The 27,077-nt window shown below is 38.3% G+C and overlaps 2 protein-coding genes across 2 annotated transcripts; one reads left to right on the top strand and one right to left on the bottom strand.

Annotated features, from left to right (window-relative positions):
* The first annotated feature begins 1,185 nt into the window (after window positions 1-1,185).
* Window positions 1,186-3,149, top strand: LOC131691620 (caspase Dronc). The gene is made up of 4 exons (XM_058978154.1): window positions 1,186-1,578; window positions 1,678-2,313; window positions 2,369-2,592; window positions 2,649-3,149. Exons 1-4 carry the CDS (start codon window positions 1,447-1,449, stop codon window positions 3,013-3,015), a joined length of 1,359 nt encoding a protein of 452 aa, XP_058834137.1. The 5' UTR covers window positions 1,186-1,446; the 3' UTR covers window positions 3,016-3,149.
* Window positions 3,150-12,459: 9,310 nt separating this feature from the next.
* On the bottom strand, window positions 12,460-17,158 carry LOC131690608 (condensin-2 complex subunit D3). Its single transcript, XM_058976511.1, has 6 exons — window positions 14,877-17,158; window positions 14,666-14,816; window positions 13,924-14,335; window positions 13,678-13,864; window positions 12,916-13,621; window positions 12,460-12,853 (listed from the first exon to the last, which is right to left on the bottom strand). Exons 1-6 carry the CDS (start codon window positions 16,943-16,945, stop codon window positions 12,521-12,523), a joined length of 3,858 nt encoding a protein of 1,285 aa, XP_058832494.1. The 5' UTR covers window positions 16,946-17,158; the 3' UTR covers window positions 12,460-12,520.
* Between the last annotated feature and the right edge of the window lie 9,919 nt (window positions 17,159-27,077).

Here is a 27,077-nt window from a genome sequence, read left to right on the forward strand (position 1 = left end):
CCGTCATAGGTGGCCAATGTGGTCAAAGCTGCTTTGATTGATCATTAGTGATCCAGACCCGCAAACTAGAGTAATGTTACATCAATTTTAATATGTTTTACATCATTTGAACATCATGGTGGTACCAGTTTATATGGGAATTTGCTGTGTAACCGCACTCTACAACCCGTAACTCCGGAACCGGAAGTCGGATCAACTAAAAATTCAATAGCAGCTTATGGGAGCGTTGTACCTTTCAGATGAAACTAAGTTTGCGAAAATCGGTTCAGCCATCTCTGAGAAAATTGTGTGAGTTTAAATGACACATACACACACACATACACACACACATACATACACACACACAGACATTTGCCGATCTCGACGAACTGAATCGAATGGTGTATGACACTCGGCCCTCCGGGCCTCGGTTGAAAAGTCGATTTTTACAGTGATTGCATAGCCTTTCTTTATATGAGAAAGGCAAAAAAGTTCAATGATGTAATATCAACATTTAAATAATGTTAATATTTCTCTTAATGACAATTATTAAAAAATATATGTTCACTGATATTCAAATTTGGCACTATTTCAAACACCGGAACAGCTCTGGGTAGTGTTAATAATCTTCCACCGACAGTGGAAATATGAAGGTATTTCTTATAGTTAAAGTGCAGCTAAAATTTTGACAAATTTGTGTATGCATTCCACTTATACATATGTACCTGTTTCAAATTTATCTTACGCTGCAATTTCGACTGTTTTTTGTCACACCCCAATCAGACGGCAAAAATCAATGCATTTCGTTCTTAGTTGCGGATCAGTTGAGAACCGGAAAAAGCTTAAATTCTTTATACGATGTTATTTATCGTACTGATTTTTAAACACTTAATTTTAAATTTTTAAATGCACAAAGTTAACATCTAACTGAAGCGTTCGGGTTAAGTCATTTGAAATTTAACTAAAAATAAAAGGTTGCCAAAATTTAAAAAAGACCAATGATTGGTCCAATGTTGCCAATCCTCTTTACGCAACTCTACTATTAAAAACTCTGGGGAAAACATGAAAATTCGATTTTACATTTTGCAGTTAGGCCCATTTCAAATGTTTTGCTAGAATTGTCATTTCGACGAATTTTGATTCGATCCTATCATGGAGTACCAGGTCATCTCAAGCATTATTGGCAGCACTGTCGTGTTTTAACGGGACGCCATTTTTTGTAATGAAAATAATCAAAACAATGACTCAGAGCAGAGCGCAGGAAAGCAACGATAGATCGAATTTGTTTCTGTGAATTTAAGTGATTTATTGCTTTTTATTGAAAATATATTACTCAAATCGTGTGACAACTTAAGTCAGTTGTTAGTAAAATCTGTTTTGGCGTGTGAATCGTAATCAATATTAGGACAACATTCCTATACTGACAAATTGTTTTGATGCGTGAAATTTCTTTATTTGTGGCTCAAGATGAACCAAATGGAACGACAAACCATTCTCCGTCAGATGGACCAGTTGATTCAGAAGACCAATTATGAGATTTTGAGAAATGAATGCTACAATCGAAGAATGCTGTCGGAGGTAATGGTAGTAATCATTGAGGTAAGAATGTTACGTCGCAGATTACGTAGGTAACAAAGAAGTTGCGTAGGATTGAGTCATACTTAGGTGTCGGTTTTTTATATTTTCACTTGATTTTAGCATCGCTACCCAGATGAAGCTACAAAACACAAAAAGTTATTTGAAAAAATAACCAAACGAGGGCCAACTGCATTCCAGACCTTGCTGGAAATTTGTCAAAAAGATTTTCCTGATGCCTATGCGTTGCTAAAACCTGGAAATCCTCCAAGCAGTGGTACTAGTTCGGGCAATAATAATGGGCAGGAGAAATACCGCTCAACATTTAATCCGAACAGACCCCGTTCGATCAGTGCCAATCTGGGGGACTCTAGCCGTTCGGTGGAACTTCAGCGTAAATTGCGGAATCTATCGATAGGATCTCGCTCGGTGTCCGAAGAGGACGATCTAAAGAATAACAACAGTATCTTGCTTGAAACTACGGACAAGGGCATTAAGTGCCAATTGGAAGTATTTGAAGAAAAATGTGAGGATCTACTCAAGGTAGAACTTACGACCAGACCACAACGGCATCGCTTGTTACAAGCCTATGAAATGAGAAGTCGCAATAGAGGTGTAGTGTTTATACTGAACGTGATTACCTACATCAATAACACACATCCAGTGCGAAATGGAGCGCGAACGGATAAAAACAATTTGGTGTCATTGTTCCGACAGCTTGGTTTTACTGTTTTCTACTATGAGGATCTCACCAGAGCGGTATTTATATTAGTCCTTGCTATTGTGTTTCATTTTATTGATTGCATATTTACAGGACTTTGTGGACTTGATCGAACAGCTGAAAGCCTCAGATCATCTTTCAACAGAATGCTTCGCTTTTTATGTTTTGGCCCATGGTAACCATACTAAAGGACGGGACAAAATTTATCTTCATGATAATTCGGTGTTATTTGTGGAGGAAATTTTGGTGCACTTTAATAATGCCAATTGCCGCAAATTGATACGAAAACCGAAGCTTTTTTTCTTTTCCATCTGCAGGTTTGTAAATGATGCCTTTCGGAATAGTAGTATTTCTACCTAACGGTCAATTTTAGGGGCGATCAAGCAGATTACGGCACTTTACGGCCATCGGAGCACACGGAGCGTGACGGTATGATCAACCTGAAAAAGGACCCACCTACTAACATGCCGACCTTTGCGGACATGTTTATCTGTTTCTCAACCGTGCCGGGATTCGCTGCTCATCGAGATCTGCACAACGGGTCCTGGTTTGTGGAGAGTATGTGCGAGGTCTGGGCTAAGCATGCTCATGATACCGACGTGGAACAGTTGATGAAACTTGTCGGAAAGCATGCCAGCTTGTATCGGACTGAACAGAACAATGCGCTGCAAACCTTGGCAAGCGAGCAGCGAGGTTTTTTCGATGTGCTATACCTCAATCCGGGATATAATGCTGACTGAAAAAGCTATGGAAGTTTATTCATTATGCCAGACTCTGCACTCAAGTACAGCGAACCGTGAAGGGTTTGGTTATTAATAGTTTAGAGTATATTCTTTATTATTCTTTTTATGTCAATAAAAACAAAACATTAAAACGCTTCTTTTATTCTGTGCGATATAAGCAGTGTCCACATTCAGAGAAAAACACTGAACATTTCCTGAATTGTTTTTTTATCGACATAGATTGAAAACAAACTTCAGAACGTGTTCGAGATGAACAAAATAAAATTCTTTTGACTATAAATCTATGAAATGATATGTTTTTTACAGATTTGAAACAAATTGTTTCTCCGGACGGGGGTGGTGGTAAATAGTTTGAAGCAGGCTTCACTGGGCCTGCTCTACCCAACTGCCACCTCTTTGACAAGGTTCGTGTACCTATTTGTCTTTTCGTACCGCGAGTCATGAACTGTACTAATTGCAAACAACTCTCGCGGACGGTCTCCCAACCCATGGTGAGACAGAGTGCTCAGACATGTACGCGGAGTAGGCCGCCGAGTATATTTTCCTGGACAACGGGCTACCAGCTAGATATCAACAGTACGCGACGATGGGAATGAAGTTTGATGAAAGACAAGAAACGTAGTTACTGGCGTCGGCTCGTTGACGGATTAATGAGAGAAACATCGATGAGCACTCTTTGAGGCAAAGTTCGACACTCAAAAAAAAGTAAACGTTATGTCTATTGATTTTACACATAGATTTTTGCAATTAACGGAGGCACTATTTGCTGAAACATAAACCTAATGTGTGTATTTACAAGAAATATTAATCTTACATTTACATTTCATAACTATTAGGTACATATAACCCCATTCTATAACAGTATGCATATATAACTTATCTGTGTACATACATAGTTTATACAGTTGACACATAGAAGGTATGTGTTCGCGTGATAACAATAGCATTTCTTCTTCTTATGAATTTTAAGCGGTTTGAAGCAAATAGAATTAACGTTAGATTTTTTTCAGTGGACGTATGCGTAACCGAAACAGTACTAACGAGAGCGTGGAGTATTCAAACCATTGGATATTCGATTTTGCCAAGGTTTGTCCGGATTCAGACCCGGAACAGAAGATCTACCGCGCCGCCGCCACTCACGATAACGCGAACGAAACACCTTTTTCGATAAAGGAGTTCTCACTTGCTTCTTATCATATGGCAATAAAGCCACAGGGCTGGACAGAATCAAATTCAACTTGTCGAAAAATCTGCCGAGAGACGCTTGTTGAATTTATTTAATAAGTTTCTTGAGGCAACATTTTCCCTCATGACTAAAGACAAGTGAAGGTAATCGCCATCCAAAAACCAAAAAAACAAGCCTTCGATCACAACTCCTATCGACCGATTGCAACGATTGTCCTGTATTTGGAAGTTGTTCGACAAAATGATCCTGTTTCGCCTCGGGAATTTGGTCGACGAAAATGGCTTACTGCCAGATACACAATTTGATTTCTGCTGTCTGTTTATGCAGCCTTGAATACCTGTATGCCCCGCATGAATGATTGATAGCATCTTTTTCCTTAACTTTTTCGGAACGACTATTTGATGTGACTTGAATACTAGACCTTGCTAACAGGCCAATTCGTCCCTAAAAAACCAGTATGGACGCAACACGCTTGGTAACTTTTTCCTATCGTCAGGCCAACCAGACAGCCTTATTCTCTAATACGACGGATCGCTTTTTCAAACGAATGTGATCTGAATTCTCAATAACGACAGCAAAACCAAACGGGAGCCTACTTCGATCGAACCACATTCGTTCGAAAATATGATCCGTCGTAATGCAGAATAAGGCTGTATGACATCAATCAACTGTCGAATTTCTGAGTCTTGGTTACATACTTTCTTCCTCTAACTCAGCCCTTGCGTCTTTACTCATTTGAAGAACTACGTGGACCTCTAACTCGTCTGATCTTTCTTGCGAATCATCGTTTTTCACGTCTCTACTAAGAATATCTGGCAACGGAATTTCCTTTCCCATCTTGCATACGATCGTAGGACCATATTGGATAACATCTAGTAAAATTCTTTTCAGTCGTGGGGGAGTATCAAGAGACTTTTTGTAGATGAACTCTAAAAGTTTTTGATCTGTTTCGATCACCAGTTCCTTTCCGTAAACGTACTCGTGGAACCTGTAAAATGCAAAACGGATAGCCGCGGCTTCTTTCTCGATTTGAGGATAATTCTCTCAAGCGGGTGCAAGGGACTTTGATGCGTATACAACAGGCTTTCCTTTCTGTAGCAAGACCGCGGCGAAAGCTTTCGAGCTAGCATCTACTGAGAGGGTTACTGCCGCATTTACATCGTAAAAGGTTAGCATAGGTGATGAAGTCATCAAAGTTTTTATCTTTAAGAAGGCATATTCCTGTTCCTGTTCCCAGAACCATTCAACGTCCAATGAGAAGTTTTCTAAGAGGTTCAGTAATTGCGGAGAGATTCTCAATGAATTTCCCTAGGTATGTCACTGTGCCTAACACTCACAGTAATTCAAGTCTGTTCGTCGGTCGTTTTAGCTGTTCAATTGCTTTTAATTTGTCCGGATCTACTTCCAAGCCCTGCTGGGGTACTATGTGGACCAAAAACTTGACGGATGTCTGATTGAAGAGACACTTATCTTTGTTCAATTTAGGACCAGCTGATTTGATTCTTTCCAGCACCTTGGTTGTCAATTCGTTAAGACGATCTTCAGTTTCTGCGTGTATTAGTATGTCATCCATACAACTCTCAACGCCCTCTAGCCCCTCTAAAAGCATGTTCATCAGCTTTTGGATAACTTTTCGCGCTGATGCTAAACCGAATGGAAGTCTTTTGCAGGTGTATCTACCCCATGGAGTGGAAAATGCCAGGTATTTCATAGTTCGCTCTGATACTAGTATTTGCAAGAAGCCTTTTTTCAAATCTAGTATCGTAAAATATTTGGAATTGCAGATTCGCGTAGATATATCTTCTATCGTTGACAGTGGATGCGTTCGGTTCACTTGCGAGGGGTCTATACATATGCGTAGCTTACCTTTTTGTCTTACGATGACCAACGCGTTCATTACTGGCGTCGGCTCCCTGATAAGACAAATGACACCCATTCCTTCCATGGAACCAATCTCATTCTTTACTGCTTGTTGTAGTGAATGCGGAATTCTTCTTGGTGGATTGTTGCTAAACGTTGGATTGTCGACAATATCTATGTCATACACGAACCCTTTAACACAACCTAAACCATTGAACAACGACTGTTCCATGCTTAGCACTCTTGATATAAGATTAAACCGAACACTCGTTTTTCTTCCGAGGATCGGAGCAACATCACCATCTACAACTTTAAAAATTGCTTTCTCTGTTTTGCCTCTCATTAATACTGGCAACAGGGCTTCACCGATCACGCACATTTTGTGAATACTGTACGAAACCAAACGTTTGGTTGACGAAGGCACCTACTCTTCTCCGAATCTGCGGAAAACACTCAGCGGGAGCACGTTGCAGGCCGCACCGCTATCAAACTTGAACAACACTTTCCTATTTTTGATGAGCAGTGTTTCGAACCATGCTTCTCCTCCGTATTCATCGTCGTCCGAAACACTTCCGATGAACAGCTCTTCCACTGATAGTTCTTCATCTTTACATTCCACTGTTTTTACTGCCTTCGTTTTGTATTTTGAGACGCTGTCACTCGCTACGGCGGAACACTTGTTGGCGAAATGCCCCTTTGCATTGCACCTCCAGCATGTCTTGTAAAAGGCCGGACAGGCCGAGGCACAGGAACCTTTTTTGTGTTCCCGGCCACACCGATTACAGACAATCATTTCAGTTTTTACTACATAACGTTCTCTTCTAGCACTGTGATTCGCTACAGTTCGTTTTTTCTCTCGTCAATTTTTCCCTGGTGCTATTTTAGAACTTTCTATTAAAAATACCATAGTTTTGTAATTTAAATTTACAAAATGTTTAAGTGTTGATTTATGGTAAAAGTGAAGGCGCCTTTCTGGAACAACTGAGGAAGCGAGTAGCATACGATAGGCGGCCCGCTGCAGGAACAGTAGGGTGGCGGAGTATAGTACCGTATGAAGCCGATTAATTTGAAAAATATTGGACGCCACATTTGTTGTCGGCGAGCACGTTCTGCTTATATTTTGTATCTTTCTTTGTTGGATATTGTTGTTCGTTTTTTACGTTTCAATGAAAGCCAACTTGTGATTAGGGCATTGCAAAAAAATTTTTTTTTTGAATTCTCAAAGGCCCCCCCTCTCATATTGTGACAAATGTCAAAGTAAGCTCAGATGCCAAATTTCACATCATTTGGACAATTTTAGACCCCCGCCCACCTCGCTTGAAATTTTTTGAAATTGGTACTATGGGAAAATATGGAGGAAAAATACATTAAATGCTATAACTTTTGAAGTAGCAATCAGCAAATTACAATTTATACCTCTTTTGAAAGGAAATAATCTAAGTATTTGAATGAAGATATATTTGTTTCTTGAAAAATACGGGAAAGTGGGGTACTGGGTCATTTTGCCCCCAAAATCCCCTATTTTTAATGATTTTTCTGCTCCGTGAGACAAATCATACATATTTTGTATTTTTTCTAATGTGAAAAAATCTCAGAAATCGAACGGAACCCTTTTGACCTTAGTTCGAATACGAGAAGTTGGGGTTATAGGGCTTTTTGTCATTCATATTAAATTTTATCATTTTCTCATGTATACATCTCTATTATTCTTCAATCAATTTTCATAAAATGTAACTTATTGAACGTGTAACATTCTTAGGAATACAACAAAAATAAAAACGTTAGAGGTAAAATTCAGAAACATCAAACTTTTTGATATTTACTATACAAATCTCATTTTTTTCATTATTTGTCCTAATACCTCAACTTCCCCTATTTTTCCAGGAATGAAACTTTTCTCATGTGATCCCTAAGCATATTTTACACTAAAAGTAGTAAATTAAATAAGAATTTTGTTGTTAAATGGAGTTAATATGTGCGATTTTATGATAAAAATGTGAAATCGACACTATATGTCAGATAATTTGATGTTCCTGAATTTTACCGGTAACGAATCTATTTTTGTTATAATCCTAAGGATTTTCCACGTTCAACAAGGTATAGTTTATGAAAATTGAGTGAAGAATAATAGAGATATATTCATGAGAAAATGATGAAGTCTAATATGAATGTCAAAAGGCCATTTAACCCCAACTTCTCGTAATCGGACTAAGGTCAAAAGGGTTTCGTTCGATTTCTGAGATATTTTTACATTAGAAAAACTACAAAATATGTATGATTTGCATCACGGAGCAGAAAAATCATTAAAAATAGGGGATTTTGGGGCCAATATGACCCAGTACCCCACTTTCCCGTATTTTTCTAGAAACAAATATACCTCCATTCAAATACTAAGATTATTTCCTTCCAAAAGAGGTATAAATATTAATTTTCTGATTGCTACTTCAAAAGTTATAGCATTTAATGTATTTTTCCTCCATTTTTTCCCATAGTACCAATTTCAAAAAATTTCAAGCAAAGTGGGCGGGGGTCTAAAATTGTCCAAATGATGTGAAATTTGGCATCTGAGCTTACTTTGACATTTGTCACAATATGAGAGGGGGGGCCTTTGAGAATTCAAAAAAAAAAAAATTGCAATGCCCTAGTGGTGATAGAAAAGGAGGAAGCAAATTTTCATGTGTCGTGGTTTTCACCAATGAAAAAGTTGAAAATATTTTAGAATCAACAATCAAGAGTTTAGAATAACACTAGATGACCAACGATCGATCAAGGATACTAGATCCAGAGTTCGGGTCAAGCAGCACAGATGATCGGAATAGTTGAGTTCCCGACTGCAAGATTAGAGAAACTAAACATATAGATATCGATGCCGTTGGCAAGAACGAAGACGACGTAGTTTAATACTGGACATTTAAAAATGCCTTGACGAGTTTAGATACTTTGAGCAGATAATTCGGTGAGATCTAACTTGTTTATCTTATTAATTATTTATATATGCTGCAGATGAGCCCATCTAGATGGTGATACCCGGAGAAATCATTCTGAAATCGATTCGGAATCATGAATGGGTTCTGTATGGATTTCGGCACGGAATGAGTTGGAATCGGGTGTTGTATTTGAGCTAGAGTTCATGCTGAGTCTCTTCAGGATAACGACCCTGTTTCGGAATGAGTGACTTGATAACCTCGTTGAGAGGCGATCGAAACAGGAGTCCTTTGTTTCATTGTAGTAAATTCAAGCTTTTAACTCAATCTTATGCTGATAGTTTTTCAATAAGAGTCGCTCTAGGTTCATTCGAAACCATTATTTTTATATGGGTTTTGTAGACATTAGGGCGACTCGAATGCAAAACCGACCGAATAAAGGCGCTATAACCTAGGCTCACTAGCCAGGGCAGGGCTAAATACCTCTGTCCCATCCCAGGAACAAAAGGAGTGACATTAACCCTCTTAGCAAAGTCACTCCCAACGATTTATCAAACTCCCACCAAATTGAAACGGTTGTGTACGGTTGTCCACGTTTCTTCCTTATTTAAGGTTCAAAATGATTCGTTGATTAAATTCTTCATTAAATGAATAATTTGATTGCCGTATAATTTTGAATCATCTTTATTTTGTACGCTGCACAGTTGGCCTGGCCGCTTTAATGATTGTGTCACATTCCATATGTGCCACAAACATTAATATTGACAAGAAAAATTGTAGACGAACATCTTCAATTTTCCAGGATCCCTACCACTGTGTTTCGCGATTGAGTCCACTTCCACTGCTGCTTTCATTTCCAGAGAATGCTTGAGGGACAGCTTGAAGTTTCGAATAATATTAATAGTTTTTTGTAAGTTCTGCTCATCATTGAGCAACTGCGGAATCAACTTTGTATGTGTCGTTCTCGAAATCAAGTGATCATAAAGAATGCTAAACGAGCATTTTTTCGCTTGCTCACGCACACGCGTCAAAAACGTATCAAACTGTTCCCCTTCATTTTGCACGATTTTTCCATACACAGCGCTCATATGAGAGGCATGACTTTGGGACAAAATAACCGTCAAACTTTGTTTTCAATATATTTATATCACTTTCCCGCTCTTCGGTGAGCCCGAGTGTATCTAATACTCTAACACAGTCCTCGCCAATGCATCTTAAAAATGGAGTCGCCTGTGTTTGTGTGGGTTTTTCTGAAAGTTCTGTCGCCAGCGCATACCAGCGAAACTGACGCCACCAAAGCTTCTACTTCGCCACCATGTTTTCTTCAATGATCAGCGGCTTCGATGGCTTAAGGACATACTGAATAAAGTCACAAGGTGGCAGCTAAAATGGCTGCCGTCGTTTCTGCTTCTTCTTTTTATTTTATCGTCAAAATCATAACATTGCAATGGCGCGCAAGACAAAACCTTTTGTAACTTGAATGTCTTATCTCAGATTGCTTAGAAATTGTATCACGGTATGTAGGCATGTTAGCACAAGCAGATGAATAGATTCTCTTTACGGAATTTCAATTTGTTTGAGAAATTTGTACCTTTTTGTTTTTCAAAACAAATGAAACACGTGGTGCAAAAATCAGTCAGATGATTGCTGAACCAAATACAAATATTTGTATTTGGCTGAACCAAATACAAATTAAATACGCCAAGGTCCCATACAAATGCCTGATCATTTTTTGGCTCACCGAACAAACAAATTAGAGCATTCCGTATTAACATATTTGTATTTGGCTGAACGATACGCTTGTGTGCGTACCATCTCCTATCGGTATAGAATATTCTAACCGCACACAGATGCTGAACGTAACCCGAACATAGCCTTTGTTGTGATTTTGGCATCGCTTCATCTTAATTGATGCTCCTTGCATCATCATCGCTTACTCGTGCTTTACACAGCTTTAAAACAAATCGTCACTCGCGGAATCGTTCGACATCTGTGAACTGACAATTCTGACACCATGTAATAATAACGTGTGACTCGGTTGCGTGGTAAGAACATACTGTTTTGTTGGACAGTTTCTCTGTTCTACATTACAATGATATAGGTGTATGTGTGTTGCTTCTTAGCTCTTCTAACGACGGGGGGTAGCCCACTGGGCAACTATAAACAACGTTACAGCTACATTCGATGATCCCTAAGGTTTCGAAGAAACCTTGGTTCAAGGGGACGGATGTGGGTCGTGACTTCATTCATGTGATATCCGACTCATGGCAAACCATTATATGCTAGATGCACACATCCGGTGTATTGGGCTCGTTAATAATGGTATTTGAGCTTGTGGCGACGGCTGCCACGATATCGAGCACGCTGTTTGGGCGTGCACCGTGTACAGTTCCGCCAGGTCTCGGCTAATGGATACCCTCCGGGCCCGAGGAAGACCAATCAACGTCCCAGTTCGAGATGTACTGGCAAGCCGCGAACTCGTCTCTATGTCCCTCGTATACACCTTCCTAAAAACTATCAATATACAAATTTAACTGCCCTTTTCATTTTTCTTATCATTCTCAGAAGTGCCCTCTTCCGTCTGTACCATACACCCACGATGGTTTAAAGCTACTCCAAGGCGACACAAATCATCTCTGTCGAATGAGCCAACAAACACGAGACATACAGTATTAACATCACACGCGCAACTCGAAGTCTTTCCGATCCGCATCTGAGCCGTACTACGATATCGTCTGGAGGAACCACTGTCGACTCGAGGAGAACCGCCCGGAGTAGAGGTACACAATTCTTCTTGATGAAGGCCATCCGAGTCTGTAACCTATGACGTTGATCTCCCGATGCCTGAAACTGTTAATAATTTTCTCCCCCTGTCATCTTTGTCCGCCCTCCCTCCCCTGACTCTTGTACCCAGAAATATCACCCCCTACACAACCCCCCCCCCCCCCCCTTACCTAATATCTTCACGAAGCATTTAGCTCTTCTTGTCTGTACTAGTTTTAACTATTATATTACATAATCTCGTCGAAAACGCCCAACTCTGCTACCACATAAAAATATCTAGGTAATCTCCCCGAATCTTTACAAAATTCAATCTCGCCTTCTAGTTATTCCTAGTTTTAAGATGGTTGTACAAATTGTCCCCCTTAGCTATAAATAATTTGCTACAATAATCTTCCTGCTAAAAATGTGAAACCATATTACCATAAAACTATAAATGACTGATTTATAGTTTATAATTATTAATAATTATTAATTTTATAATTTATAATTTTACGAAAATTATATTACCCCTTCGGATATATGTATAAGATAGCTATAAAATCTCATTAGATTCATTTAAAAAAAATCAATATGTTATCCCCTAGTTTCAAGAATTTTAAAATGTAAAACAAAAAATTGGCACCTTTAAGCTAACGCAAACGTGCCTTATCAAATAAACGATTTGAATAAAAAAAATCTCGTGGTTCAAATGTTATTAACTTGACATAAACTAAGGATATTTCGAAGAGAATCATCAAACAGTGTCATATTACAGGATATCCGTTTCGTCGTAATCGTCACAAACACTCTCGTTTTCGCTTTCCTCACTGCCCGAACAACTGCGTCTTGTTTTTCTTCGTCTTCCTTTCCTGGGTGACGATTTCTCACTGCCGGCATCTATTGCCTTCATCAACCCTCTCCAAAACACCATTGGTTTGGCAAACTCAACCAAAGCTCGAAACTGTTTGGCAGTGGCCATCGAAAAATCGTATAACCTCTGATTAGCCAGTTCTTCCAACGATGGATCCACTTTGCCGATGTATTCGCGTACTCGACACTGAAAGTCGTAATATACTGCAATCATTTTTTCAACGATTGTGATCTGAAAACGAAAATATTTTATCATATCGCTTGCTAAAGAAGCCATTATAATGAGTAGTCAACCGTTTCCTGTTCGCTTTGCTGGAGTGCAATCCTCACTCGTGACTTCTTCGCCGGCGAAGGTCCCTCTTCGGTAGGAGCATCAGGTGTAGCGTTGTCATCATTTGCAGTGGAAGCAGCCGCTTTTGCTAGCCGCACCTTGTCTCGATCTTTGACCAATACCATTTTTGTGAATATGTACAGCAGGTCGACCAATGTGATTGCCCCGGCCTGGCACTCGACATACTTTCGCTGCTTTAGCTGAGAGTCAATTTTATTGACATTCTTCAGTAATTTTAACAAGCTCAGATCGTCGATGTTGTCAATGAAAAAGTCATAAATAAGGTTACGCTTTGCTATGTTTTCTTGGTCCTTGCCGGCTAGATCACAGGGCTCGTTATCTATCTCGGATGCAGGAAACATGTCACTTACGGCATACTGTAGGTAATTGTTGAAAACGTAGACACACTCCAATAGAGATACCTTTAATAGTTTTTCGTTCTTCGAATGCACGTATAATTGGATCACGTAGAGAGCTTGAGCCGCTATCTGACTGTCTTCATCGATAGTTAACTTCAGAATGTTTAGCAAAACTCGGCCACGCATTTTGACGTAATCTTGGAGAATTAGTTCGTTTAGATTATTCAAGGCTACACTGCGCACTGTAATGTAACTCGAACTGAGCTGCAGGATCACTGTTTTGATGGACGAATCAACTAAGGAGGTATGTCTGAAAAAAAAATCCGCATATATCGTATCAACTATTAAATTATACAATCGTGTTACCTTTTGCACAAATCCGAAAAAGAGGTTATTAAAGTACAGATTATACTTTCATGTATGTTCTTGAATTTCATTATCTTATTGAAGTCGCCGATAATTGTCGACGCCAGAGATCCGTCGCGTAACCCAAATCGAGATAGTACCACAATAGTGACACAGATTTTTCTATTCTGATCAGTTTGTTGTATAACTAAAAAAAACAAGATTTACCATGAAACTACAATAGTCATGGGACGGATTCAAACTCACAGAATTTCTCGTCCGATGCAACCCGAGTCAAATAGTGCAACAGAATAGACAAAATTTTCTCGTGCGGTCTGTCGTTCAGATCGATACTAGTCTCAGCATAGACCAGTAAATTGATCAAATATCGCTCATTGGACATGTGGAAGCTGGTGTAATGGGAATGATAATGCAGCAGATATTCAGCAGTATTGTCACGAATTCCACGGATCCAGTTCTCGTCCACAGATCCATCAGATTTCTCCTTGATTGCGCAGCAGAGACTGTACACATCACTGACCAATGAAATTGTGGTACTTCCGGTGCGCAAGAGGTCACTTAAAATCTTGAATAAGTGGTTCAGACCCGCGTGGGTGAAGTCATCCAGCCAGGCTTTGATCACGCACAGAATGTACTGTAGGCACAGCGGAGAGTTGTACTAGAAATAAAATGAAGAATAGATTATACTTTAGGTGGATCTTCTGGCGAAATTCATATGAAATACTGCGACAGCCCTTTCTTTTGATTTTATTTTGGAATGTTATAAAAAAAAGTAAAGCCTCTGTATTACAATGCGTAATAGAACTTGACATTCTATAGCGGTCTAATGTACAGGACATTACTTGTATCGTGTTACCATCATACTGTAACTAAGAAGCCTTCCGGATTGGATCTCAAACATACAAATGGCTCTTAAGAGACTAATACCATCTGAACCGCTTCACCAGAGTATCCTAACTAGTGTTCTAGGAGTGTATACATCACTTACCATATCCACTTGCAGGATTTCGTTCATCGTTTTGATCACAACATCCGGATTTCTCGACTTCATCTTGTTCGCTATTATCGACAAAATGATCCAAGCCTCGCTACAGTTGACGGTGAAAATGTGCGATTCGATGATCATCAAATTCTTTTGACTGTAACAATAAAGATGTACTATTTAGGCTCATTAATGAACTGAACTTTTTCTAACTCACGTCAATATCGACTTCTGAATCCACGAATCGACGGCCGTCTTGAGGACGTTGATTTTCCCCAGCACCAGAATCGATCGGACAATCATCCACGGGGTGAAGATCTTACTGGAGGATGAATCCTCGAAGCGACAGATGTTATCAAACACATTGCACTTCAGACTCTCCAGTGCCGAGTCCTTCAGCTTTTGATCGCTATCGTCTAGAAACAGTAGCAAACTTTTGGACCAAATTTTGATCAGCGGAAGATAGTTTGGGTAGCTCGCTAGCAGTTGGTTCAACACGTTCAAGGTGGTTCGTCGCATCAGCATCACGGGATCTTTGGCAAGTTTTATGATGACGTGTTCGAAAATCGGATCGTCGATCCTATTCCGGTTCAGTTCTACGATACACTCCACACAGGATAGAGCCACGCGTCGAATGGAAGATGTTGGTGAAAGTGTAGCTTCGTAAATAACATCGCTCAGCGTGTGAAGTTTGTCTTCGATGGTTTCTATTCCGTTGACTTCGGACGATTTCTTGGTGGGTGACGCAGGTTGCACTGAGTTTGAGCGCATGTTTCTATTGGCAGAACTCAGATTGAAATTAAGTGCGTTTCTCGAAATGCCAAGTTCCAGCTCGGCAGTTTGGTACAGCTCTTCCATGTCGTTCATCTGAAGGTAACTCTTCTCATCCTCGTCAGCGGTAGCACAATAAAACGTGTCTTTTATTATCTTTTTCATAATTCGATTCCCATTCTGAAGAATTTTCAAAAGACAGTGAAACGCTTTCAACTTAACAGTGGAACTCTTTTCAATCAACTTATTGTACAGTATTTCAATCATTTGAATTTCTCTCGGAACATCGGAAATATCCGCCTTGAACAGTTCCCAATCTACGGTACAGTCGACGGTTGCAAGTTTACCCAAAAAATCAACGATGTTAACTCGAGCGGTAGTTTCTGCGTGGCCTTCAATCTGTTTCAAATAGCTTACGATTGAAACGTTGCACCTGCTGTACATAGAGGTTTCGTACTTGACAGCTATATCGCTAAGGTAAGCATAATCCTCTGCACGGGAGAAAACTTTGGGCGGATTGGTTAGAACCGATTTGATGAATATTGTTAGAACCGGAGGCGTATCCTTTGGGTATTGATGTAGCATTTTCAAGAAGAAATTATAAATTTGAAAGCAAGCAGGATAGTTCTTATACTCAAGTTTATAAAACACGGCGGTCCGATTCAAAATTAGTTGTATTGTTTTAGAGCTCTCGTTATGATCGTCGTGCTCTGGCAAGCAAATTGATTCGAGTGTCTCGAATACTTTTTCAGCCACGTTTTCTGCCACCTGGCGATTCTTTGCATGTTTAATGGCATAATCCAAGATCGATTTCAACTCATTAATCAACTTCAGCTTTACATTGTCGCAACTCTTAAGAGTCATACATTTCAGTAGCAACTGTATTTCATCCATAATCTGTATGTAATCGAGCAGCAGTCGCGTGATGAAGTCTGACCGCTCGTTTCTGAGATAGTCACTAAACATGGGATCCAGCAGAAGTTCCGCCAACTTGAAAATATCCAAACATTTTAACAGCACCTGTTCGTTAAATGCAGCCGTCTGTTTCTGACCGGGAGTGCCCAACAGCGTCAAATAAGTTTTTACAGCTGCACTTGCGAGACGTCTATTCGTTCCTTCTGTTGGATCGTATTCCGCCAGACAAACCAGCCCATAGATAAACGCTAGTAACTGATCGACACTTATCTTTTTCGATAAATACTGCCAGTTATCATACTGATCGAAAACACCCGCCTTCAGACGCATTTTTCTCGCTTCCATGCAGATATCATTCAGCAGTTCCATCAAATTGGCGTCACCCACGGCCCGTTGGATCATAGTGCAATCTCGGAGGTCTACGGTTTGGGGATCTCCTCGTTCATTTTCATCTTCAGAATCACTGCCGGAATTGTTGCCATTGGGGATCTGTTGTAACTCTTCTCCGGCGCATATTGAATCGATTCGATCGATCGTCAACCATGGATCAAAATACTGCGGAAGCTGATTCAGCAGAATATGGATGTGGGGAGGCGCCATTCCCGGCGAGTTCCGATGAATATTTGCATATAGTTTGGCTGGTTGGAGATATTCACTTTAATGAGGCTTTGGTTTTGAGGATCGTAATACTTTTACAGTAATAATCCAAAGTTTCTGTAACTGACAAGTTTTCGTTTTGCTTATAAATTACGAATCAAATTACAAAATTATTAATAGTTTGGTGGTTATTTTGTTGACAAACAGTGTGGGGAGTTTATGTTGCACCAAGATGCGAAAAGAAGAGGTATTTCCACATAATTTTTATCTTGCTTTAGTACTAAATTGAAAAATCAAATTGCAATGTATCATAGAGTTCGCTAATGTGAAAATGCGCAACCAAGACGGTAAAAGGTGGGCACATTTTTCTATGTGTGAGGGCGGTTCGATAAAACAAGAGACAATGAAGAAGAGAAACATAAACAAATGACGTAGCGGGCTCGGTTCAGTAATTATTTTTTTTTGTTCGTTAACAATTTATTTAAGCTCTGCGTGTCGGTGTGGGCGTAGCGTAGTTGGTAAATCGATTGCCTTGTACGCAGCGCACCTGGGTTCGAGTCCCGACCAGCACATAGGGTTAGAAATTTTTCCAAAGAGATTTTTCTAACCCGAAGAGGCGGATGACCTTAAGGTTAAAACCTCTATAATCGAAATAAAAAAGAAGCTCTGCGGATGGACCCAAAGATAAAGGAGATCAAAGGATATATTGTCAGGCATTGGTTATAGTTTTTTCATTGGCTGCTCTGAAGCCAGAATGTCCAAATACGATTAAAAAATGTAATGTTGTTTAATTAGTACGTTTGTAGTTGCCGGTGGTTTGCCGTTCGACGGAGCTTTTCTGCTTGCACAGATTAATGGCATCTGCAATGAAGCCTTTTCCACTGGCACTGAGACAAATCTAAGACAAGGCGTGACAATAGGGGTGCCGTTTTTGTTCCAATTTTACGTCAGAATGGTCCAGCTCCTGATTGGTTGATTCTGACTTTTTGCATCGTATGCAATGTTACTGCAGGGATAGCGAAATGATGTTTGCCAGTGTTGCTATATTTATAGGAAAAGATTGTCATTACTTTTGCCAAATAAAATTATTTTCGTTGAAAAAGTAAAAATGGCTAAATTGAACAGAAAATGTGCGTCAAAGTGAAACAAGTATTTATCGTGCATTTATCGTTTAGGTACCACACCATAATCTAATTTTTTTCAGAAAATGGCTTCGTAAAACCTTACTAAGCACCCATGACATGGAAAAACGGCGCCCTTCATTTATAGTGGATTCAAGATACAAAATATTGATACAGAAGATTGATTGATTTTTAATTAATAAAATCAATCAATAAAAATATTGACAAGACTGCTTTAATCTATCAATCCCATATGAATTCTACAGAATCAATATTACCATAATGTGCTTCCTCGATCAATAATTGGTTTATTGTCAATATTTCTGCTTGTGTAGGGTCCGCTTCAGAGACAAATAAAGATCGAGGATTCAATGACCAGTGTCGTACATTGGATTATAAACGGTGTACTGCGGAGAAGGTACCGAACCACTTTTTGAAGCATATCGTGCTGTCTATCAAGTGTGAACGCACGTTACATAATATGCCAATATGAACGTAGGAAAACTTTCGAGTGTAGGCCAGGTCAACGACTTTAGGCGTTTCTCAAATAAGCCAACATCAACGCGTGCGACTCAACGTTCAGTATACAAATGTGACAAATGCAACAAAAAGTTGAATGAATTATAAAATAGAGCTTCCCATATCACCGCTGCAAGTTCAGCCAAGATCCTATGATAATAGTATATACTTTTTCATGGAAGAGAATCATTAATTTTGTTTCATTTGAGTAAGCTCATTTAATTTCCATAAAAAATAAAAGATCTTAGTTGGTTAGGATCGAATCGATGAGTACTGTTATTTACATTCGTTCAATTATCAATTAGCCATCCTTGTGCGAGTTTTTCCAGCTTTAACATAATCTATGTAAGTTCAGCATTGTTTTCCTTCGGTTTTTCTTGTAATGCATTATAAAAGGCGCCATTCCTTCTGACCGATACGGTGGACACGATCTATTATGTGCAGATTCGTTCTTTATCCACTTCCTCTTCGGTCTTACGATGAAGATGACAAAAAACGGATAATAAAATGAAAATCGGTCTGCTGTTTCATATCACGTTACCCTCCCTACCTTTTCAATTTCCCTTCAGTTGAACTGGGCGACTGGAATCATTGAAGCAAGCCAAAATTTCGTTTTGCAGAAAGAAGCTCAAATCGCTTGTTCCGCTCCATCTGCAACGTTCTAGATGTTTATCTATACATTCAGTTTTTTACTCGGATTTTTGAATCTACACATAGAAAAAAAATATTGGTGAAAAAAAGAGTTTTTCACTCTTAGCAAAAAACAACTAACGCATACTCTGCCGTTATAAGCATATTTGTCCCATGTTCTATGGGATTGCCTATATACATGGGACAATTATGCGTAGAACGGCAGTACTATTAGTTTGAAAATAAAACTTTTATTTCGATTGCTATTATTCATTAGCTTAGAAGGAAAACTTTTATTTTGGTTATTATTTATTATTTCAAAAGCTTTACTTTCAACCTAATAGTAAGCGTTGGTGGAACATTCTTACTTTTACCAATATTTTTTTCTGCGTGTACGTGGTTTTAATTTATTTGGATTGTAAAATTTACGCGGTTTTCATGTAGGCGGATTTTTGAATTTACGCGGTATCCATTAACGAGGATTCTTAAATCTACGCGGTCTTCATTTATGCGGATTTCGAAATTTACGCGATTTTCATTTACGCAGATTTTGAAATTAATAAAAATACAATTTTCCCCATCGGAAACAATTTGTGTTGAATTGTTCTCTGCCGGATTTCTGTGTGGAAAATTTTAAAATCCCGTGAAGTTTCCCGCGGTTGGGTTTACACTTCATGAAAGCCGTCATTTTTGTGTAGACTCATTTCCCGTCACGGGATTTGAAATCCCGTGCTCCATTTAAAATACACAGGGACCTAAATCCCGTGACACGTTTTCCGAACTGTGAACTACACTCAAAAAAAGTAAACGTTATGCCTATTGATTTTACACATAGATTTTTGCAATTAACGGAGGCATATATACACTATTTGCTGGTACATAAACGGTTGTACGACTTTCCCCCGAAAACCATTCCCCAGAAATTAAAACACCGAAGTTTTTTCCCCATAAAGAACCATTCTCCAGAATAGCATTCCCTAGAAAGTACCAATTACCAGAAAACCTTTTCCCAGAAAGTATTTTTTCCCAGAAAACCGTTACCCAGAATGCACAAATATCCAGAAGTTCATACCCCAGAAAAAACCATTTCCCAGAAATTGAGATATTTTAACTGAAGATGACTTATTTATTATTATTTATATTATTTATATATTCATTTTTGGTTTTGTAAAATAAAAGCTATTGATAAAATGGTATCTTTTAATGTTGTACCAGCTTCCTGGTCGGCAATTAAAACTTCTTTTAATTTTTTGTCTCTCCTGCATGTTTTTTTACAACGACGACGGTTTATCATATCTCCTTGCAGATATCGCATATATTCCGCCGACGTGGATTGCTCTTCCTCCTTGAATGCTTTTACAACCGCGTAAAATTTAAGGTCGCTGGTACCTTTTAGGAGTGCATTGAATTTGTTGTGATACCCCTCTATTGCGTTTGAGGTTCTGGGTATGTCATTGAGGGTGTTGTATCGCATGGTCCATAATTCAGGGGAAAATCTGGGCTGTGCCTGTGCGCAGTGTTTTCCAACCCTTCGCTTCCCCACAACGTAATTTTTTTCGATGTAATCAAAGAACGGGGCCATTTGTTCCGGAGCTGAAGCACGAACAATACCCAAGCCTTCAGGCACATCTTGAGACTTCAAAAAGGCCAAGGCCTGGGCTTGTCTAAAAGACATCTGCATTTGCACGCTTTTGAAATAAATTCCCGATAATCCCAATTTTTGGATCCGTTTCCACCAATTTTTCGTCAGGTGGAAAAAGCAACCATATTGCACAGAATCGGGAAAAATCCTTGCTATAGCGTTTATCTCAGCGGTTTCAAAATCTGTCAGTACAATCGACGGATTAATTACAATATTGTTGTCAGCTGCTATGGTTTTCATCAGTTTTAGAGCTTTTTTGTAAGTGGCTTCCGATTTGTCTGGAAGGAGCATGTGTACTAAGGGCAAGAACATTCGTTCAATGCCTGTTCCGATTGACCCGTGGATGGTGAAAACTTGTCGGAAGTTTTTTGGTGACGAAGAGAATGTGCCGTCAAGGATCATCACTCTTGATTGACTTAGTCTCGTTAAGTTAGAAATAGTCGAGAATATGAGTAATCGACCTTCTTTCAATTTAATGTTTTTCAAGAGAAAATCGGAGCCGTCAAAAGTTTTTGTAAAAGAAGGATCTATTAGGTCGTAATCTTCAGGGTCTACTGGGAGATGACCTGCATGTCGTTGTCGTTGGCATAGTCTTCTCTGTGCTAATTTAGACATAGTAGCTTGCACCTGTTAAAATAAATTATATTAGATAGAGAAAACCATATTTATCTATCGTGTTGTAAATCTTGTAAATAATAAGCTCATTCGTTCGAAGAAACAATCTGTCGTTACCAAAAACTAGTGATTATGTGCAGACTGTATGAAAGTGTCGTCCTTACATACACTCTAGTTATAAAGTATAATAATAAGCATCGAAAACTAAAAAGCAGTGTTTTTACACCGTTTGCTAAATCTTGACCAATATTATTCAGAATGTTATTACAGTACTGCTGATTAATTTTCATAGATTCAGCAAACGGTGTGAAAGAGACTGCTTTTCTAATTTTTGATTTTGTAACATTCTCAGTTCACCAAAATTGCATTTACCTCAACCGGAAACTGCGCAGCACATAACCGAATTACTTTTTCTGGTTTTTCGCTCCCTTCAAGTGCTTTTCTCTTCAATGTTGCTCGGAATCGTGTATTTTCCATCTGTAGGGGATCGGGCATGTGGTTATGGTCTGATGCTGATATTATCGTGTGCTTATCGCCAACTATTTCGGTCCGAGCTCTTCCGCTACACTTCGAGGAGCCATCTTGCTCCCTTCGAAGAGCACACTGCCAGTAGCATTTCTTCTCGACCTAACAATAGTAGTATTTTTACAATTATTTTTAGTAATTCAAACTATGTAAGCGGAACTAATTTCAGAATTTAGTACAGGTGTGTTTTGAAGGAATCTTATGAAGATGGCCTCGTATCAAGTATGAGAAGTTAGTTTTCTCATAAATTATAAGCGAATTAAATCGCCAAACAGTGTGTCATATGCATTCATTTACCATTAGATATAGTTTAACACAGCCATATAAAAAAACAATATAGCTGAATCATAGCTTCATCAGTTCAAGCTCAGCATATTTTCGCTTATCAAACGCTTATTCAGCTTTCGTTGATTGTTGGGTATTTAATTGGAGAACAAATTCAATTGAGAAGGAGGTTCAAATTTACAAGAAAGTCAAAAAGTAAACAAAATTGCAAGCAATTTATGTAGCAGATGAATCAATAAGGGCATGACCTGTGATCAACTCGTTAGCCCGGTTTATTCGAACATAGGAGTTGACTCCTTCTTTTAAACATGAGCAGTTCTTTGCATATGTATGCCAAATAGCCCTAGGAATGAAACTTGTTATCCCCTCGTATGACCGACTTACTCAAACATAGGGGTTGATTCCTTCTTTCCAGCACACTATGGAGTAGCTGATGCAAAAAGTTGGCTAAAATAGGAGAAACATATTCGAACTATCACATTAAAGATTTTTTATAACATTCTTCAATGTTTGTTGCATCATGTACCATTGAAATTTCAAGGGGGTCCTCTGCCCTCGAGGCCTAAAATTGAGGTGTTTTTGGGGATAAATTGTGAAAGATCTACTGAATGAATCTTGATTTTTTTTTATTTTGAAGATGCATGTTTTGGCTTTTCAATTTAACTTTTAACGACGAAAATAAAAATCTCTGCGACCTTGAAACGTTATTGGTGATATTGATGTTGAAATTACATTGGTCCCGCTTAAGTAAAGTTAGCTAATTGGGTAATCTGTAACCAAAAAGTTGATATTCTCTATAGTCATAGTTACATTGGCTATGTTTTCCCGAAACAGGTTTTTTAAAATGTTTTTTTAAGTTATGTAACGATTTGCAAAAAAATCCAATTATTACATCATTTTTTACCTATAAGGGGGTATAACAATGGAACAAAATAAAATTTTGCAAATCGTTCTAGGCCCAACATAGCGGTATGGTTTCTGAACAATTAAAAAAATATTGAAATCGGACCAATAGCTCTATGAGAAGACTCACTTGACAGGGAAAACGCGGTTCAAGATCGCACGAGATCTTCAAAAGTGAAATTCGAGAACCAAAACACGTATCTTTGTAATAAAAATAAATAAATAAAATCTATTCGCTCCCCAACAATTTATTCCCAAAAAAATTGTTTTATTTTTTTTGAGAGTAAAGGAACCCCTTAGTTGAAAAATTTTAAATAAAATTTTGACATCTGGACAAACATCCTGGAAAATGAATACAGTTTTTCTTCTAAAAACTGGCCGTATGCAACAGTTTTTACTAAATATCGAGTTATTAAGGGGTTGCATCACTAGAATTTTCAAAACATTGAAAAAATCGTCAATGGCTGAAAATGTGCTTAAATAGTGTTGAAAATGATATGTCGCCGAAGCGCCTCTTATGTATACCACGAGAGTATTGAAAACTTTAAACGCGATTTTTTCGAAACCACTATTTTTAGCTGGTCGGAAATGTAACTCAAATAACTCTTTTTTGATCGTTTTGAAATTTGCACAGTGTATTCAAAATTGCTTTCTGCAGCGACGTACGTACGATTTTATATTAATATTGCATAGCTTTAAAAAAACGATGTTGCGTCATTTTTAATGAATTTTACAGCGCTTTCGAAAAATATCGAAAAAAATTAAAGGGTTGTGTACAGGACACGACCACGGTGACATTAAAAATGTAGCTTTTTTCAAGAGCGTGCAAATGTATTTTATCTATCACACATATCGACTCAAGTTCTTGCTCACTCGCCTGTTTTTTATGTTACAATTTGCTATATACCCTCCCCATTAAAACATAATTTATTGAAGGTCATTTAACGGTTATCTATTATTACAATTAATCAAGTATCTCACTAGGTGATTGGCATTATTTGGCTGATCCATCTAGTAAAAATAGGCTGGTCTGTCCAGAAAATATATTCCAAAGAAAAGTTCCATATTGAGAACTGTGATGAGGAAGCACACGCAGAGTCTCCATGAAATATGAAATTTCATTTTCCATTTAAATTTTCAATAATGTACTAATGAACTTAAGTAAACAATCTTAACGTTAAGTATTTCTTGATCGATTAGTGGTTGAACAAATGAAATTATTTGATAAATTACATTGTTATACAACGTTCGCACTACCAGTTAAAACGGGTTTTTATGCTATCTTGGTGACATTTTTCTTGTTGCTAATTATTATAACGTGTTATAACTCTGTAGTGTAAACATTGTATTATTAAACCAATTCTGCAGCGTTTTATGTTATATAGGTGTTTTATGTGGTAATAGGACTGACATAATTATATCTTCAGTACAGCGGTTTGTTTCATAATTTAAAACAGATTTATTTTAAAATTTAAATTGGTATACCTAACCGTTCTATTTGTTGTATACTTTGAAACGCGATTAGAACTGTGTTTCAAATACATAGGGCAGGACAGATACTCTGACTGCATAAACTGGGAAAACAATTTTAAGTCCAGTAACGATTAAGACATGGCTTGAATTTGAATCGAAAAAGAACACCCGCCTAAACTGCTGCTGGGACGGTAAGTTCTGTTTTAAAATTTTCCGTTGTGTACAGTACGAAACAAAAGTGTTTGAAATTAGAAAACAAAAAGTTCTGCTGGGAATGTAACTGTTTCCGATGCAATTACACTCAGGTTTTTTTACGCAGGGGATACAGGCCGTGCAAATGAAAACCGCCTAAATTTCAAAAAAACGCGTAAATGAAAACCGCGGAAATTTCAAAATTCGCGTAAAAATACCGCGTAATAAAACCTGAGTGTACTCCCCTATATAAAATACTACGCTGCTGAACAGTGCAATAACTACAGAAGCACGTTGTCAGATGCCTTACTCAAAAAAAACATATAACCGAAATATGAAACATGAAAACCAATAGGCTCTTTACCCTACGCAGCTACAAAGCGCCGTAAACATGGATTAACAAGTTACAATGCACACGCATGCATAAAAATAAATATATTTTGTTCAAACGCAACACTCTTACGCAGCACACACCGTATTGAATTAAATCCAAACCACCCCACCCACCCACTTTGCAAATCATTCTGTGACACCGTGCTGGTACCCGAAAAATCCGCACACGGCCACCGCTGCCGAAAATGCATAGCGTCTACCGCTTATTGTAGTGCCCACACGCTGCAGCCATGATCTTACCCGTTCGACATAAGAACAAAAACTGATTCAAACGGGTACGCGTCACCTCTATTTATAAACTAACCGTATATGGTTTAGTCACATAGGTGCGAGTGTGTGCAAATGCCAACGTTGCCGAAAATCGATAGCGCTTATTGCATCGCCCGGAGACGATGTTGTTCGTATGAAACAAGAGCAACAACTGATTTAAACGGACATGCGTTGCTTCTATTTATGACTTTTCGTCTTTCATTGAGTCACTAAGCTGCCCTCTTTTGACGGCTGTGTCTGAGAAATCTGCCTCACGAATGGTAATTTTCCCGTTTTTCGTGAACTTTTTAATTTTACCAATTTCCAAAAGTCTACTTTTATTGGGGAGATATTAAATTAGTATTAATATTTAAGTTAGGTGTTTCTGAATCGGTTGGTGTATGAATGATTAAAATCCATCTAGTAATATCGGAGTTATAAGCGTGCAAACCTTACATAGTTTCGTTACATGGGAGATAGTTTAGATTTTAGAATGACACCTAGCCCCAGATAGTGGAGTAAGACATTTTTAATGTCAAAAATCCTATGTCGCTAGCCATTGTACCAAGAAATCGAAAAAAAAACTTTAGTTTCCTGCTCTAGGCAGGCAAAAAATTACGGAAGATACTTTTCCGGCTATGATGGACCCTTTCCAAAAACACTAGCGGGAAAATGGTGCGCAGCCGCCATCAAATTACATGAAAAATTATTTTATGTAATTCACAATTAGTATTGTTAATCCCATTCTACAGAATTTCGATTCTTCTTATTGCGCCAAGAAAAACTCCCGGAATATGCCTATTTTACCATGCTCTACAGTGGTGTAACCCCTTAATGTTCATATATTTTTTTTTGGAAATATGCAAACTCTAACGTATTTTATAATTTAGTTTGTTTATTTATGATACTTCACACCATGGGAAGGTGCTTTCGTATCATTAAAAAAGACTGAGCGACTTGAGCGATCAAGTGTCCAAAACGTATTCGGCCAGGATTATTTCTGCTAAGAACATCGAGAAGGTCCCAGAGATATTAGGTTCAAGTTTGCCAGCACTCTCACGACAGAATCATAGTGTTTAAAGCGTTTACAGCCTATCAGTCAAAAATTCGTCCAGTTTTCATAGAAGCTGAAAAGTCTATATCGACATTTGAAAGTTCACGTGCTCGACAATGATCGGAATGTCGTTTTCCAGTAATTACTCGTAGCACACATTTTTTATTAAGAAATCAATGTGGCAGAATACGAATTTAGAAATTTGGTCCAAATAGGTCCCCAGCAGCTTTATGTTCCATGTTTTTTTTCGTTTATTCTTCGTTTATTATTTATTCTGTTCACACTAAGGCCTGTGAATACTCTCATACCAGTATTGATGCTTTGATATCTCTGCATAATGTAATTGATAATCTAATTGGGATTGAAATGTTGAAAAATGTAATGAAAACATGTCAATATTACATATAAAACGCAAAAATATAATTTTTTTTCATCAACAGTCCTGATCATATCATTTTTGTTTGAGTTACAAAATTTATTGCATTTTCTGCGCAACTCGGAAGTCCGTTCGTACGCGAGCGTGTACGAATAGCA

Source organism: Topomyia yanbarensis, chromosome 3 (genome assembly GCF_030247195.1).
Source record: "Topomyia yanbarensis strain Yona2022 chromosome 3, ASM3024719v1, whole genome shotgun sequence".
In the NCBI taxonomy this organism is placed as follows: Eukaryota; Metazoa; Arthropoda; class Insecta; order Diptera; family Culicidae; genus Topomyia; species Topomyia yanbarensis.

What these genes read in the sequence shown, in the direction of transcription:
- LOC131690608 (XM_058976511.1), bottom strand. Translation starts at nt 16,945, where the DNA reads ATGGCGCCTCCCCACATCCATATTCTGCTGAATCAGCTTCCGCAGTAT. An exon ending in AAATCCTGCAAGTGGATATG is followed by an intron (nt 14,336 to 14,665) that starts GTAAGTGATGTA and finishes TTTTATTTCTAG; the next exon opens with TACAACTCTCCGCTGTGCCT. An exon ending in TGCATCGGACGAGAAATTCT is followed by an intron (nt 13,865 to 13,923) that starts GTGAGTTTGAAT and finishes TGTTTTTTTTAG; the next exon opens with TTATACAACAAACTGATCAG.
- LOC131691620 (XM_058978154.1), top strand. Translation starts at nt 1,447, where the DNA reads ATGAACCAAATGGAACGACAAACCATTCTCCGTCAGATGGACCAGTTG. An exon ending in ATGAGGATCTCACCAGAGCG is followed by an intron (nt 2,314 to 2,368) that starts GTATTTATATTA and finishes GCATATTTACAG; the next exon opens with GACTTTGTGGACTTGATCGA. An exon ending in TTTTTCTTTTCCATCTGCAG is followed by an intron (nt 2,593 to 2,648) that starts GTTTGTAAATGA and finishes GGTCAATTTTAG; the next exon opens with GGGCGATCAAGCAGATTACG.